Source organism: Aegilops tauschii, chromosome 3, assembly GCF_002575655.3.
Source record: "Aegilops tauschii subsp. strangulata cultivar AL8/78 chromosome 3, Aet v6.0, whole genome shotgun sequence".
NCBI classification, from domain to species: domain Eukaryota; kingdom Viridiplantae; phylum Streptophyta; class Magnoliopsida; order Poales; family Poaceae; genus Aegilops; species Aegilops tauschii.
This window is the reverse complement of record NC_053037.3, coordinates 576708162-576725213: the sequence shown is the minus strand read 5'-3', so window position 1 is coordinate 576725213 and position 17052 is coordinate 576708162. Positions and strand designations below refer to the sequence as shown.

Here is a 17052-nt window from a genome sequence, read left to right as displayed (position 1 = left end):
AGGCCAGAGTTGTTACAGGAGCTATCTCCTGAATGCGGCCCGATGACAGGTTTAAGCCATGCTTATCGGGGCGAAGGGGAGCGGTTGCCGCGGTCTCCAATCTGTCAGAGATCGAGTCTTCACGCATGTCTGCGACGTAGTTCAAGCTTCCGGATTTGACCTGACAGCCAGGGGCATAGCTATTGATCTTCTCTAGACGGCCAAGCGAGTTGGCCCGCAGTACGAAGCCGCCGCATACGAAGATCTGTCCGAGGAGGAAGGTTTCTCCCTGGACAACGTCATTATAGACGATCGAAGGGGCCATCAGACCCTTTGCCGACGGCACAGTGGAACTCTCAATGAAAGCACCAATGTCGGTGTCAAAACCGGCGGATCTCGGGTAGGGGTTCCTGAACTGTGCGTCTAAGGTCGATGGTAACAGGAGACAGGGGACACGATGTTTACCCAGCTTCGGGCCCTCTCTATGGAGGTAATACCCTACTTCCTGCTTGATTGATCTTGATGAATATGAGTATTACAAGAGTTGATCTACCACGAGATCGTAGAGGCTAAACCCTAGAAGCTAGCCTATGGTTATGATAATGTGTGTCCGCCTATCCGGACTCTCTCCGGTTTATATAGACACCGGAGAGATCTAGGGTTACATGGAGTCGGTTACATAAAAAGGAATCTACATGATCGATCGCCAAGCTTGCCTTCCACGCCAAGGAGAGTCCCATCCGGACACGTAGAGGGTCTTCGGTCTTCACATCTTCATGGCCCATCAGTCCGGCCCGTGGCTAACAGGCCGGACGCCCGAGGACCCCTTAGTCCAGGACTCCTCAGCCCCAGCCTGCTTCGTCGATGTAGAGCTTGCCGCGATGACTCTTGCTCATCCGGCCCACAGCATATCCCTTGATCCCTTCGAAGTTGACCTTTAAGAATTCGAAACCATCGTGCGATAGCCCCGCAGTGGGCGCCAACTGTCGTGGAATTGTCACTGCAGATGTCCTAGTGTGAGGACTTAGTCGTGGAGCCATCGCGATGAGGTTAGCTTAAAGGGGTTAATCAGGACAAAGGACACGAGGAGTTTATACTGGTTTGGCTCCTTACGGTGAAGGTAAAAGCCTAGTCCAGTTGTAGGTGGTATTGCTAGGGTTTTGATGAGCAGGGAGCGAATACGCTTGACCCGGCTCTCGATCTGTTGTTTCTTGTCCTAAGCCGCCGCTAGGTCGTCCCCTTATATACACGGGTTGACGCCCTGCGGGCTACAGAGTCCCGGCCGGTTTATACAACGTATCCGGCTCGGTGACCTTTCTTACATACCTTACAATACAAGTTTACATAGATGGCGGTTTATAATCATGGACCTTAAGTCGCCTTCGGGTCTGGGCCCTCTACCAAGCCTATCTATGAACCGCCATATGCTCTTGAGCTTCATTGAGATGGATTGTTATAGGGATGACCCGGCCCCTCCTGGGCGGGTCATACCTAATAGTTATATCCCCAACACCTACCCAGGACCAAGTTTTTCTCCTGCTTAGGGAACGTTTTAATCCAACTAGAGAAATAAGTACCTAAGTTTATTGGAGTAGAAAGAAGAAGAAAGGCACACTTTAGCATATGAGCCTTAGAGTAGTAAAAAAGAAAAAAAGTATTAGGAAAATAAAAATAAAAAGGACTAATAAAAGAAAAGGAAAATATTAGGAAAAGGGAAAAACCTTAGTTTGTTTTTAGTTTTTTGCTTTAGACTTTACATGTTCACCTGTTGAACAACCTGCAAAATAGTAAAATAAAAAATATTGGGAAAATTAAAATAATAGAAATGCACAACCTGTGAAATAGTAAAATAAAAAAATTGGGAAAATAAAAAATTTTAAGAAACTAATAAAATAGAAGTAATAAATATTAGGAAAATAACAAAAAGACTAACATCGCATCGTACTTCACATGTAAACACAATGTAAAAGCAAAACAAATATGGTCAAACTATGCTTCTGTTGGCTCACCAGCACATAAAATGTATATCGCATATGGAATGCTTCACATGTAAACACAATCTGTTTCCTATAACATACTACGTGTTTGTTCCTCACAGCTACATTAAGATATCAATGTCTTGACAATGTGTTTCCTATAACATAGCATTGGAGTGCCTTGACAAGATCTAAAGATTCAAGCTTATACATCCATAACGGGCAAACCACTAGCTAATATATTCTTGAAAAAATACTCAACAAACTCACGAACTACAATAACAAGACACCAAGAATTCAGTATTTATTAGGACAGTCGCGAAAAACATGAGTGGGGTCATCACACTGTGTGCATTTTCCATAGCCCGTCCACCCCGAATACTGGACTGGACGAAAAGGGCAGCCTCTGGGGCGATGTTCCTCGTTGCACACCAAGCACATAGGGATCTGAAACTTGCCTTTGGACGGGCAGTCGGATACCCCGTGTCCAAAGCCACCACATGTCGTTCACCTTGGTCCTCTGCGGAAAACAGGAAAAGTACTACATGTGCACCTGTTGCACAACCTGCAAAATATTACTGTCTCCGTTCCTAAATATAACTCTTTATAGAGATTTCAATATGGATAATATACGGATGTATATAGACGTAGTTTAGAGTGTAGATTCACTTATTTTGCTTCGTATGTAATCCAGATTGGAATGTCTAAAAAGACTTATATTTAGGAACCGAGGGAGTAGTATATGAACCTTGGAGTAGTGAAAAGGACAAAATATTAGGAAAATTAAAATAGAAAAGACTAATAGAAGAATAGGAAAATTATTAGGAAAACAAAAAAACTTAGTCTGTTTTTGGTTTTTATCTTAGACTTTTCATGTTCACCTGTTGCACAATCTGCGAAATAGTAAAACAAAAATAAAAAAAATTAGGAAAATAACTGCAAAATATTAGAATATGAACCTTAGAGCAGTAAAAATGAAAAATAGTAGGAAAATAAAAATAAAAATACTGATAAAAGAAAAGGCAAAATATTAGAAAAGAAAAAAACATGGAAAAATAATAATAACTAGTAAAAGAAAAGTCAAAAATAAAAAAAACTAACATCACACCGCACTTCTAAGAGCAACTCCAATGGGGCGACCCATTTCGTTCGTGGCCGTCCGTTTCGGTCGGCGGGACAGAAAAGTCGGCGCAACGCGCCGACCCAAACGGACGCGCGTCCGTTTTTCGTCCGCGGGCGACCCATTCCCGCCCAGTTTTGAGCCGGATATACGACGGCGCGGACACGAGACGGACGCGCGCACACTACTCCTCTCCCCGGGCCCGCCGGTCGGTGGGAGCCACCACCATTTCCTCCATTTTCCCACAAAAACATTCCCGCCCGCGCGCGCTCCCGCCCCCAACCAGCCATGGACGACGCCATCGACCTCGACGCCGCCGCCGGCCTCGCCTCCCACGCCTCGTCCGGCGCTGCCGCCCCCTCTGGGAAAGGCAAGCCTCGTGCCCCGCGCAAGACCGCCGCTGCGACCAAGCCGAAGAAGGCGCTGACGCCCGAACAACGGGAAAGGGAGTCGGCCAAGAGGAAGGGTCGGAGACACGCCGCGGACGTGAGGGATGAGGCCGCCGTCGTCGCCGCCGCGCAGCAGGAGGTCACCAACGCCCGCGTCGCGGCGGCAACGAGGGAGGCACTCTACATGCTAGGGTTAAACCCTAGCCAGCACGGCCTCGTCCTAGCCGCCATCGCCGCGGCCAGCACTGGCTCGGCGGCATTTCCTCGGATGGTGCTGCCCGACTCGTCCCGCGCGTCGGCTTGCAACACGATCCCCGGCTTCCACGTCTACCCGCAGGCCTCCCGCCTCTCCGGGGAGTGCTCGCCCGACGTGAGCGTGGTCGCGCCTTTCAAGCCCGCACCCGCGCCCATCGACCTCAACGCCACCCCGGTGGTCGGTGGCTCGTCATCCAGCGGCACAAGGAAACGCGCGCGGCAGACGCCGGCCGGCGGGCTCCCGGACGCCCGCAACCTGTTCGAGGAAATATTTTCTGAAGCCGGCATTGTATGCGCGGCAGACGCATGAATTGTGGTGATATTTTCTGAAGCCGGCATTGGCATGGTACCGGCATGAGACATGCCCGCTGGCATGATCAGTCGCGGGCCTTTTAAAAAAAATGAATGCGGACATAAAATAGGTCGACAGGTTGGATGCATTGCCGACCCAAATGCAAAACTGGGCGGACGCCGGGTGGACGGCCGACCCAAATGGACAAAAACGGACAAATGTGCCGTCCGTTTGGGTCAGCCCGTTGGAGTCGCTCTAAACCCCCACACCTCCTCCAAGGGAGAGACCGCCTCGGCATATATGATGAATCAACTTTACGTCCTCGACGATGAAAAGCTCAGCACTTGCCTCTTCAAGCCGCGTAGAATATTTCTAGCCGAGCGATGTGGTACTAAAGTTCCGGACGCTGCGTCTGTTTGTTCCCAGACTCTGGACTGTCGTGTTTGTCCGCTGGCCCACAGCCTTAGCCAACGCGCAACGCGGAGCGGTTCGTTGCCTTGAGTGCAGAACAGCCGCAAGTTCTAAAAGAAAAAAAGGGCAGAACAACGGCGAAAGGCAGAGGGCGACTGTAGAGAAATCGCCGCCGGCGGACCAGTGAAGCTTGCCGTGAATGGGGCCGGCGGCCGGTGCCGGTGTGTTTGTATTCCGCAGGTTCCACCCTGTTTTATATTTGGGTCGGCAGTGCGCCCAATGCGCTGGCCCATTTCATGTCTGCACGCAATTTTTAGAAAAGGCCGCGGCCATAGATCATGCCAGCGGCCATGTCTCATGACGGCACCATGCCAGCGCCGGCATACAATGCCGGCTTCAGAATAACAGCACACAGTTCATGCTGGCGCACTCGCCAGCGGCCGGCACACATGCCAGCACACAAAAAAAGGGTGGGACTTGAGTTCGACCACGCCATCGAGGCCCCGTGGTCATGCCGGACGAGGCGAGGGAGGCGCTGAGGTTGATGGGCGCGGGCGCGGGTGTGGAAGGCGCCACCACGCTCACCTCGGGCGAGCACTCCCCGGAGAGGCGGGAGCCTTGCGGGTAGACGTGGAAGCCGGGCATCGGGGTGCAAGCCGACACGCGGGGCGAGTCGGGCAGCACCATCCGGGGAAACACGGATGAGTCGGTGCTGGCCGCGGACGCGGTGGCGTTGACGAGGCCGTGCTGGCTAGGGTATAACCCTAGCATATAAAGTGCCTCCCTCGTTGCCGCCGCGACCCGGGCGTTGGTGACCTCCTGCTGCACGGTGGCGGCGACGGCGGCCGCCGCGATGGCTTCAACCCTCGTGTCCGCCGCGTGCCTCCGGCCCTTTCTCTTGGCCGACTCCCTTGCCCGCTGTTCGGGCGTCAGCGTCTTCTTCGGCTTGGGCGTGGCGGCGGTCTTGCAGGGGGCGCGAGGCTTGCCTTTGCTGGAGGGGGTGGTCGTCATGCGGGACGAGGCGAGGGATGCGAGGCCGGCGGCGGCGTCGAGGTCGTCGTCCATGGCGGGGGGCGGGAGCACGCGCGGGTTTGAGAGTTTTTGGGGGGAAATGGAGGGAAATGATGGAGGCTGCCACCGATCAGCGGACCAGGGGGAGAAAGCGCGCGCGCGTTCGTCTCGTGTCCGCGCCGACGCAAATTCGGCTTAAAAATGGGCCAGGAATGGGTCGGCAGGCCGACGCAAATTCGGCTTAAAATGGGCCAGGAATGGATCGGCAGGCGGACGAAAAGCGGACGGGCGTCCGTTTGGGTCGGCGCATTGGGTCAACTTTTGTATCCGCGCCGACCCAAACAAACGTCCACGGACAAAATAGGTCGCCCCGTTGGAGTTGCTCTAAGTCCTGACGGGACGGGAGTGTTCTGCAGGTTGCGAATTGGGTCAGCGCCGCCGGATAGGACCCCGTGCACTATAAGGAACTACACAGACAAGGTCGAGCGGTGCATTGCAGCTAAGGAAGGCAGGAACTGAAGGTAAAATTCTGCGATGAATTAGCACTGATGCTCGGATGAAATGAGTATGGTAGAATTGATATATATGTGTGATGGAAAATGCAGGGAGAAGATGTTACACGTCAGAATTTGAGTTGTTGCGAGGATTTTGTGCCCATACACAAGTCATATGTATACTACATATGGACACCGGATCATTTCTGTTCTGGGTCAGCCCCTGGCAGCACCCAGTGTGCGGCATGGGAGAGGAGTCGTTGCCTCCAGAACTGCATCCTTTTTGGTCTAAGAGCTGGGTTTGGGAGCGTGAACTCATATGAGGCCGATTTTTGTGTTCCGACCCTTTTTTAAAAGTTAAATCAGATATAACTCTAGTCTGAAATTTTTTCACGATCTGATCTTTTTTATTACCGTCATAGTGTATGGCGGTAGGGTAGCACAGCCTACCGTTAAGGACGTTAACGGTAAGACTTAAGTACGCCGTTACGAACGTTTAACGTAAAAAAATACCCTACTGCCAAGGTCTTTGACAGTAGGATACGAGCATGCATGGATTCTTCGACATTTGTTCACATGCATCAGTCGTGCATGCAGCAGCTCTGTCCATGCAGCAGGTCGTTGCTCTCTCCTCTCTGCATGCATGACCAATCACCTCATGGGAGGAGTCAGAGATGGAAAGGAGCTTAGCTTTTTTGTTTTGTTTTTTGTGGCAGCTACCCGCAACATGCATGCATGCATCAATTAATCCATCCATCTATAGTCTAGCCTAGTACCTACAATCTAGTACTGCATGCAACACAGGCATTTGCCATCACTGTAGTACTGCATGCAACACAGGAACTTGCCATCAGCGACGAAGGAGAGCTACCGCCAAAGTCTTTGACAGTAGGAAATGTCACATGGGAAGCGTTCCTACTCCCTCGTAAGGGAGCCGCGTGTGTATATATTGATCGAGGCAGGAAAACGCCCCTGTCGTGGCTTACAAGATTGTACCGATCACTTTGGGATTTGGTAGTTACATGGGAGTTTGAAAGAGCTACGGGAGAGGAAGAGATAGAGTTAGTTTGAGATTACAAGAGATATATCTCTAAGTCTAATACCCTCCCTTAATCTCAACTATCCTATATTAAGATTCCTCTTGAATTCCTCGAAAGGCTTGACTGGCAAAGCTTTAGTGAATCCATCTGCAACTTGATCTCTGGAAGGGATGAATCGTATGTCCAACTTCTTTTCTGCAACCCTTTCTCTTACAAAGTGAAAGTCAATTTCTATATGCTTGGTTCTGCCATGGAACACTGGATTTGCAGAAAGATATGTGGCTCCTAAGTTGTCACACCATAAACATGACAGACGATATGCTGCTTAATTCCCAACTCATTTAACAATGATTCAACCCAAATGATCTCGGCAGTAGCATTAGCTAGTGACTTGTATTCAGCTTCAGTACTTGACCTGGATACTGTGGCCTGTTTTCTAGCACTCCAAGAAATGAGATTAGAACCAAAGAACACTGCAAATCCTCCAGTTGACTTCCTGTCATCACTGCATCCTGCCCAGTCAGCATCAGAGAAGGCACTAACAAGAGTGGAGTTAGATCGTTTAACTTGAAGGCCTAAGCTCACAGTATATCTTATGTACCGTACAATTCTCTTAACAGCTGTCCAGTGTACAATAGTAGGTGCATGAAGATACTGACAAACCTTGTTAACAGCAAAGGAAATATCAGGCCTTGTTAGTGTCAAGTACTGTAGAGCTCCTACTGCACTCATGTATTTTGTGATCTCTTCTTCTTTGAGTGGTTGACCTTCAAAAGCTGAAAGTTTTTCTGAAGAGGGTAATGGTGTGGGTGAAGGCTTGCAATCTTTCATCCCCATGCGAACTAGAAGTTCATTGGCATATTTTTCTTGGTTCAATACTATGCCATCCTGAATCTTCTTTACCTCGATGCCTAAGAAGAAGTGTAAATCACCAAGATCCTTCAAAGCAAACTCTGAACTTAAATCATGCAGAAGAGCATTAGTAGCACTTTGTGACGAGCTTGTAGGGATGGCAATGGGTACCCATTACCCGTGTACCCTATGGGTAAAAATCCTATTAGGGTAATGGTATGGGATAAAAAATTACCCATGGGTACTTAAATGGGAAAATATCATGCCCATCAGGTAGAGAGGGTACGGGTATGGGATCGTATAACCCATGCCCGCGTACCCATGTACCATCTAAAATGTTGACAGGTGGGTTACCGTTAATATCCCAATGTATTTATTTCCCCTCCTAATTAGGGATGGCAATGGGTACCCATTACCCGTGTACCCTGTGGGTAAAAATCCTATTAGGGTAAGGGTATGGGATAAAAAATTACCCATGGGTACTTAAATGGGAAAATATCATGCCCATCGGGTAGAGAGGGTACCGGTATGGGATCGTATAAACCATGCCCGCGTACCCATGTACCATCTAAAATGTTGACAGGTGGGTTACCGTTAATATCCCAATGTATTTATTTCTCCTCCTAATCACGTTAGGTAAAAACTCTAATGTGTATTCAAATTATCTCTATAATTTATCATGATTTCGTGAACTTAAAGTGTATGCATATGTGTTGTTATTTATGATTATGTGCTCTTGTTTAACATTTTTATATGTCACTTTATAGGCAAGTATTTTTGTTTATGAGAATATGTTGTTGTACATTGTTGTTTAAAATGTGTTGCTATTAATAATTTATGATTATATGTTGCTTTTTACAACTATTTTCTACTCAATTGATGTGTTCTAAATGCGGGCATTTTTACCCGCGGGTACCCATATACCCTGTCGGGTGACGGGTATGGGAAAAAATTGTACCCTTGACGGGTATGGGTGATGGGTAAAATCAGGGCGGACGGGTAAGGGTATGGGGTAGCTCCACCCGTACCCATACCCTGCGGGTGCCATCCCTATGAGCTTGCAACTATGATATCATCAACATATACTAGTACAAATATAGTTATGTTTGCCTTGTTGTAGATGAATAGTGAAGTGTCAGCCTTAGATGCAACAAAACCAAGACGCCTTAACTGAGAGCTTAGTCTTGAATACCATGCCCTTGGCGCTTGTTTCAAACCATAAAGTGCCTTGTCAAGCTTGCACACATGATGAGGTACTTTCTTGTCTTCATACCCAGGTGGTTGCCTTATGTAAACCTCCTCTTCCAGAACATCATGCAAGAACGCGTTCTGAACATCTAGATGTCTCAAGCTCCATCCTCTGGAAACTGCAATGGCTAATACAAGTCTAATAGTTGCAGCTTTAACAACGGGACTGAAAGTATCTTCATAATCTAGACCATAACGTTGTTTAAAACCTTTTGCAACTAGACGTGCTTTATACCTGTCGATTAAACCATCTGCCTTTTTCTTGATTCTGTAAACCCATTTACAATCAATGACATTTTTACCTCTTTTCTCAGGCACAAGGTGCCAAGTTTTGTTTCTCATGAGTGCCGAATACTCTTCATCCATTGCATTTTTCCACTTTGGATCCCCAAGTGCATCCTCTAGTCTTGTCAGTTCCCCTGTAACACACAACATGCCATATCGTATAGTGCCATCAGTTCTGTTTTTCGGTTTGCTTATACCTTTTTGTAGTCGAGTTGTGACACGTGAAGCAGGTTGTGGTTGAGCCATGCGACGTGTGGGCTTCTGCACAGGAGATGGTGAAGACAAATCTGCTACAGAAGATCCCGGCAGCATCCTGGAGGCACTTTCCACAGCAGATCCTGGATCAGCCTCAGCGGCGCGCTGTGTGGCCGAAGATGTGGCATCGTCCAACTCGGTAGCCACAGAAGATCCCGCGTCGAACTGCTGGTGCATGCGGAGCGGAGATCCCGAGCCGGGCAACGCCGTTTCTCCAGCTGTCGCTTTCGCTGGCCCGCGCGTGGGGCGCGAGGCGGACCCGGCACATGGTGACGTGGCGATGCCTGAATGGCGCGGACGGAATCTCTCCAGTGCGCGATCCTGAGCTGATCCGCGCACCCGATCCGAGGAGAGCTGACGCACAGGAGTTCCAGGTGACTCCGGATCCTCCTCGTGCTCAGCGCCAGCTTCGTCTTCTTCTATCTCATGAAATATAGGCTCATTTTCATCAAAATTTGGATCATTTTCTGCACCGATTTCTGCTGCGTCTTCTGCAAAGCCCTGCACAGGATAAGATGCAACACCAGTACTGGTAGGATCATTAGTTGGATTAGTGCAATTGTCGCCCCCTTGATCTAAGTTTTGGAGATTGGGTGGAAGGAGAAGAATTTCTTTTCTAAGGAGTGCTCCGGCATTCGGATGAAGAGACTCAAAAGGGTATACGGATTCATCAAAAACAACATCTCGAGAGATATATACCCTACCGGTAGAAACATCTAGGCATTTGACTCCTTTATGAATGGGACTATACCCAAGGAAAACACACTTCCTTGAACGAAACGCAAGTTTGCGTGTATTATATGGACGGAGGTTGGGCCAGCAAGCACAACCGAATACACGTAGTGATTTATAATCAGGAGTAATGCCAAAGAGATGTGTGAGTGGGATCTCATATTTGATGACCTTGCTAGGAAGTAAGTTTATGAGATATGTGGCGGTCAAGAAGGCTTCATCCCAGAACTTTAATGGCATCGATGCATTTGCTAGTAGAGCTAGCCCTACTTCAACAACATGACGGTGTTTCCTTTCAGCGGAACCATTCTGTTGGTGTGCATGGGGGCATGAAACATGGTGTGAGATGCCAAGTTCCTGAAAAAATAGGTTGAGCTTTTTGTACTCACCTCCCCAGTCAGTCTGCATAGCAATGATCTTTGTGTTTAGTTTTTGTTCAACAAGATTTTGAAAGTTCTTGAAAACTTGAAACACTTCAGATCGTTTCTTAAGGAGATAGATCCAAGTAAATTTGCTATAGTCATCCATGAAGCTTACATAATATGAGTGTCTACCAACAGAAGTAGGAGCTGGCCCCCAAACATCTGAAAATACAAGTTGTAAGGGTGCAGAGGAAATGCTGGTAGAAATAGGATATGGTAGCTGATGACTTTTAGCTTGCTGACAAGGATCACAAACAGACTCAATGCTAGACTCAAGACAATGGGGAAGTTTATTTTTACTAAGAACAAGCTTAACAATAACTGATGAAGGATGGCCTAATCTACTGTGCCACTTTGCTAAAGAAGGCTTGATAGCAACAAAGGCTTGTTTATTCGATGACGTTGACGAAGATATGATTGGATAGAGACCTCCCACGCACTTGCCCCTAAGAAGTACCCTCCTCGTGTCCAAGTCCTTAACCAAGAAAATGAAAGGGTAGAACTCAATGAGAACACGATTATCAAGGGTAAATCTATGAACAGAAAGCAAGCTTTTTGATGTTTCGGGCACATGTAGAATTCTGTTTAGATGAAAAAAAAATTGGGGGTTTTAACAATTGAACTACCAACATGAGTAATGTCCATACCAGAACCACTTGCGGTGTGCACTTGGTCACCTCCACGGTACTTGTCTCGAATCGTCAGCTTGTCGAGCTCCCCCGTGATGTGGTTTGTAGCCCCGGTATTCGCATAACAATTTGTGTCGACACCATAGGAGTCGATGACCATGTTGGCCCCCTTCTCCTCCTGTTCATCTTCATCATACCTGTGCCAGCAATCACGAGCACCTCCTGGATGGTGCTTGTAACATATCTGGCATTCCGGGTAGTCTCGGGTTTGTTGCTGACGCTGCTGTTGTGGACGACCACGGCCGCCGCCGCCGCTGTTGCCGCCAGATGGAGTTGGGGAAGAGCGCCTTCCTCGGCCGCGTCCCCTGTTGTTGCTGCGTCCGCATCCTCTGCCAGAGCCGCGCCCGCGCCCTCTGTACACCATATTTGCAGAGGTTTTGAAGCCGGCGTCAGGGCCATCGCCAAGCATCTCCATGCGCTGGTCGAAGGCTGCGATCTGGGCGAACAGTTCATCAACAGAGATCGATGACTTTACTGCTCCGATGGCAGCCACGACAGGATCGTAGTCTCTGTCGAGGCCGGCGAGGACGTAGTCCACCATCTCAGGATCCGAAACTGGCCTTCCTGCTGCGGCCAGTTCATCTCCCAGGTTCTTCATCCGAGCGATGTAGGTTGAGCTGGACATGGATCCCTTCTTCGTATTGGTGATGGCGATCCGCAAATTTGTGATGCGGGATTGAGACTGCGAGGCAAATATTGTGGTGATAGCAGTCTAGAGATCAAAGGTAGTTTCTTTACTCACAACTTGGGCGAGGATCTCCATTGACAGAGAGTTCAGGAGATGGCTAAGAACTTGCTGATCTCTTGATATCCACTGCGCATACAGAGGATTTGGAGCCATGGCAACAGTTTTGTCCGCCTGCTGCTGCTGTACCGTCTTCGGTGGCGCGGCGTCTGTTCCATCTAGGAGGCCGGTGACCTGCGCTCCTCGCAGGCCCGCCATGACCTGTGCCTTCCACAGGATGTAGTTGGTCTTGGTGAGCTTCTCGGTTGGTGGAGCTCCAAGGTTGAGGGCGACGGTGGTTGAGGTGGACGACATGGCGATGGTGATTGAGGAAGAAGCTTCTGGCTAGATCTATGGGAAGAGGTTGGCTCTGATACCATGTCAGATGGGAAGCGTTCCTACTCCCTCGTAAGGGAGCTGCGTGTGTATATATTAATCGAGGCAGGAAAACGCCCCTGCCGTGGATTACAAGATTGTACCGATCACTTTGGGATTCGGTAGTTACATAGGAGTTTGAAAGAGCTACGGGAGAGGAAGAGATAGAGTTAGTTTGAGATTACAAGAGATATATCTCTAAGTCTAACAGGGAATAACTGCCTACCGCCAAAGACCATGGCGGTAGGGTCATTTTTATACTAAACAGGCGTGATGGTGCTGTTAAGTCCTACCGCCAAAGACTCATATGGCTTAACTTTTACGAAGCGGGGTTAGATCTGGCTTAACTTTACGAAAAGGATCGAAACACAAAAATTGGCCTCATATGACGGCACCGACGACGGTGTTTTGCGGAACGCGGGTTCCCCTTGCGGGAAGAGTTCGCCGACAGCCTAAAGCAGCCACCAGTGCCGCTTGCGATTGTGGCCCGACAGGATGCCGCTCGTGAGAAGCGATCAGATTCCCATGAGGCCGGTGGAGTCGGATCCCCTATTGTCGCCAGGAGCAGAGGAAGCAACGCGAGCCTAGTCGGTGGAATCAACAGGGGAAGTAAATCTTGAAGCCCTGGATCTGGATGGATGAAGAGGTAATTACCTGTTATCCAAACTACAAAGGATGATGCAAGTCGTTTGCGCGTGCATTCCTAGTGGACTATACTAGAGGCACATTATTCCTCCATCGGAAGATGCAAAGATGATTTGTTGGTATTTATTTTCTGATTTTTTTTACCAGGTAGGGGCGAGGGGGGGTACAGAACAGCAAGTCATGCGGTGTGAGTGTCCGGCTATATTCGATTGTCAAGGTCAGAAGACAATGGGTGGTTTATCACGGAGCATCGTGTGAACCACACCCATTCCATGTCACTAACAATGGGTGAGAAAGTACAATAGTTACCTCAACAGTACATTAGTGTTTACACGAAGGATCTGGTGAAGCCCCCGAGGCAGAATAATGTGAATTTGGACAAGGTGTACAACATCATTGGCAGTTTCTTCGGATCAATTGAGAGGGTTCCATTCAGTCGTTCACAAAGCGGACACGTCGAAACCTATGCCGACACATAAGTTGAGATCGGGCAGACAATGACGTTAGAAAGACAATGGAAGTATTTGCGGAGCTGGAGGCTAGTGGCCCGGAGTTCACTTAGCTGGTAAAAAATGTTATCCACCAGTTAGGCTTAATTAATTGTCTTCTAGACACACATTTAAATATATATAAAAAATAGATAAGTTAGTTGTACGCAAACTATATTTTTGGTTTACAATGTAAATGATCCCAAAAAATTCAATTTTCTTTGTTTCTTTTCATTTCCTAGATGAGAAGGCAAGGATGTACTTGAGCATTATGAGAAAATAAGTACTGTTCTCTCAGAAGTTAGAAGTTTCCATTTAATATATTTGGTACTAAAATTCTTTAAAAAGAATGGTCATTCTGCTATCAGCACTACGATTATGTGTCAGTCATAGACTCTTAATTCCCTATAATTCTTTTATATGTTTGATTCCTTTTGTTCATATTTGTGCAACAAGAAATTAATTTCAAGATTGGTCCGGGTGAGGATTGAACAAGTGAATTTATGTGGCATCAGGCTGAGTCTGTTGATACCTTGCTCTCCTTTTCTTTTGCTTTACAGAATTATTCTCATCATTGGAGATGTATGTCAATCCTCTAGCTTTGCTCATTTTATCTTTTGATTTTATCTTACTTGGTAGAATATTGTGCCCTTGTTCATAGGTTGAAATGCATGTTGAGATCTCTAGTCATTGTTTTCTAGGTCGGAGACCTGTCCATGGTGATTCAAAGAGATCAACGATCCACCTAAATATAGAGAAGACAATGTTGGTAAGGTGGGTTATGAGCTATGCCTTACTTTCTGAATGTTGTTTGTGAAAAAATATTACCAATTCTCTCTGTCTCTCAATTATGATTGGTCGTCGCATCGGTTGATTCAGAGTTGTAGGTCGTATCATGGTCTCATATGGCAAGTCTAACAAAGAAACATAATAAGGTTGGTTAGTAGTTGCTACAACTGAAGCTATTATTCATGCAGCTGCATGGTTCCTATTGTTTGTGTATTAATGAAATAATAATGACAAGGTCCTTCAAATTGTATAGGGTTATTTATTCCAGATGTGCATGGGTATTAGACAAGGGTTTAGGTTTTCTGGCACACCTCCAACGTGGGGTGACCTTTTCATTATAGCAGAATTTAAAATTTTCCTACGCATCACCAAGATCCATCTATGGAGTATACTAGCAACGAGGGGAGAGGAGTGCATCTACATACCCTTGTAGATCGCGAGCGGAAGCGTTCCAATGAACGGGGTTGATGGAGTCGTACTCGCCGTAATCCAAATCACCGATGACCGAGTGCCGAACGGACGGCACCTCCGCGTTCAACACACGTACGGAGCAGCGACGTCTCCTCCTTCTTGATCCAGCAAGGGGGAAGGAGAGGTTGATGGAGATCCAGCACGACGGCGTGGTGGTGGAAGTAGCGGGATCCCGGCAGGGCTTCGCCAAGCACAAGCGGGACGGAGAGGTGTTGCAGGGGAGAGGGAGGCGCCAAGGGCTGTGGTGCTGCTGCCCTCCCTCCCCCCCCCCCCCCCCCACTATATATAGGCCCCCTGGGAGGGGGGGCGCCGGCCCTGGATCCCATCTACAAGGGGGGCGGCGGCCAAGGGGAAAGGGGGTGGCTTCCCCCCCAAGCCAAGTGGGGCGCCCCCACCCCTAGGGTTTCCAACCCTAGGCGCAGGGGGAGGCCCAAGGGGGGGCGCCCCATCCCACTAAGGGCTGGTTCCCTTCCCACTTCAGCCCATGGGGCCCTCCGGGATAGGTAGCCCCACCCGGTGGACCCCCGGGACCCTTCCGGTGGTCCCGGTACAATACCGATAACCCCCGAAACTTTCCCGGTGGCCGAAACTGGACTTCCCATATATAATTCTTCACCTCCGGACCATTCCGGAACTCCTCGTGACGTCCAGGATCTCATTTGGGACTCCGAACAACTTTCGGGTTTCCGCATACTAATATCTCTACAACCCTAGCGTCACCGAATTAACCTTAAGTGTGTAGACCCTACGGGTTCGGGAGACATGCAGACATGACCGAGACACCTCTCCGGTCAATAACCAACAGCGGGATCTGGATACCCATGTTGGCTCCCACATGTTCCACGATGATCTCATCGGATGAACCACGATGTCGAGGATTCAGTCAATCCCGTATACAATTCCCTTTGTCAATCGGTACGTTACTTGCCCGAGATTCGATCGTCGGTATCCCAATACCTTGTTCAATCTCGTTACCGGCAAGTCACTTTACTCGTACCGTAATGCATGATCCCGTGGCTAACTCCTTAGTCACATTGAGCTCATTATGATGATGCATTACCGAGTGGGCCCAGAGATACCTCTCCGTCATACGGAGTGACAAATCCCAGTCTCGATCCGTGTCAACCCAACAGACACTTTCAGAGATACCCGTAGTGTACCTTTATAGTCACCCAGTTACGTTGTGACGTTTGGCACACCCAAAGCACTCCTACGGTATCCGGGAGTTACACGATCTCATGGTCTAAGGAAAAGATACTTGACATTGGAAAAGCTCTAGCAAACGAACTACACGATCTTTTATGCTATGCTTAGGATTGGGTCTTGTCCATCACATCATTCTCCTAATGATGTGATCCCGTTATCAACGACATCCAATGTCCATGGTCAGGAAACCGTAACCATCTATTGATCAACGAGCTAGTCAACTAGAGGCTTACTAGGGACATGGTGTTGTCTATGTATCCACACATGTATCTGAGTTTCCTATCAATACAATTCTAGCATGGATAATAAACGATTATCATGAACAAGGAAATATAATAATAACCAATTTATTATTGCCTCTAGGGCATATTTCCAACAGTCTCCCACTTGCACTAGAGTCAATAATCTAGTTCACATCACCATGTGATTAACACTCACGGGTCACAGCACCATGTGACCAATCATCCAAAGAGTTTACTAGAGTCAACAATCTAGTTCACATCACTATGTGATCACCACTCAATAAGTTCTGGTTTGATCATGTTATGCTTGTGAGAGAGGTTATTAGTCAACGGGTCTGAACCTTTTAGATCCGTGTGTGCTTTACGAATATCTATGTCATCTTGTGGATGCTACCACGCGCTACTTGGAGCCATTTCAAATAACTGCTCTACTATACGAATCCGGTTTACTAGTCAGAGTCATCCGGATTAGTGTCAAAGTTCGCATCGACGTAACCCTTTACGACGAACTCCTTTTCACCTCCATAATCGAGAAAATTCCTTAGTCCACTAAATACTAAGGATAAGTTCGACCGCTGTCATGTGATCCATTCCCGGATCACTATCGTACCCCTTGACCAACTCATGGCAAGGCACACTTCATGTGCGGTACACAGCATAGC

The 17052-nt window shown here is 48.1% G+C and overlaps 1 protein-coding gene across 1 annotated transcript; it reads right to left on the bottom strand.

The window, feature by feature from the left end:
* Nucleotides 1-7252: 7252 nt before the first annotated feature.
* LOC141020715 (uncharacterized) lies at nt 7253-12489 on the bottom strand. Its single transcript, XM_073495654.1, has 7 exons — nt 12193-12489; nt 11392-12132; nt 9550-10108; nt 9423-9486; nt 9277-9335; nt 9037-9186; nt 7253-7878 (listed from the first exon to the last, which is right to left on the bottom strand). The coding sequence occupies exons 1-7, from the start codon at nt 12487-12489 to the stop codon at nt 7253-7255; spliced, it is 2496 nt and encodes an 831-aa protein (XP_073351755.1).
* Nucleotides 12490-17052: the final 4563 nt, after the last annotated feature.

Bases quoted from the DNA above. Each gene is read 5' to 3' on its own strand.
- LOC141020715 (XM_073495654.1), bottom strand. From the start codon at position 12,489: ATGTCGTCCACCTCAACCACCGTCGCCCTCAACCTTGGAGCTCCACCA. The intron at 12,133-12,192 runs GTGAGTAAAGAA...TTTGCCTCGCAG, and splicing joins TGGAGATCCTCGCCCAAGTT to TCTCAATCCCGCATCACAAA. The intron at 7,879-9,036 runs GTTTGAAACAAG...ACTTCTTCTTAG, and splicing joins GCTTGACAAGGCACTTTATG to GCATCGAGGTAAAGAAGATT.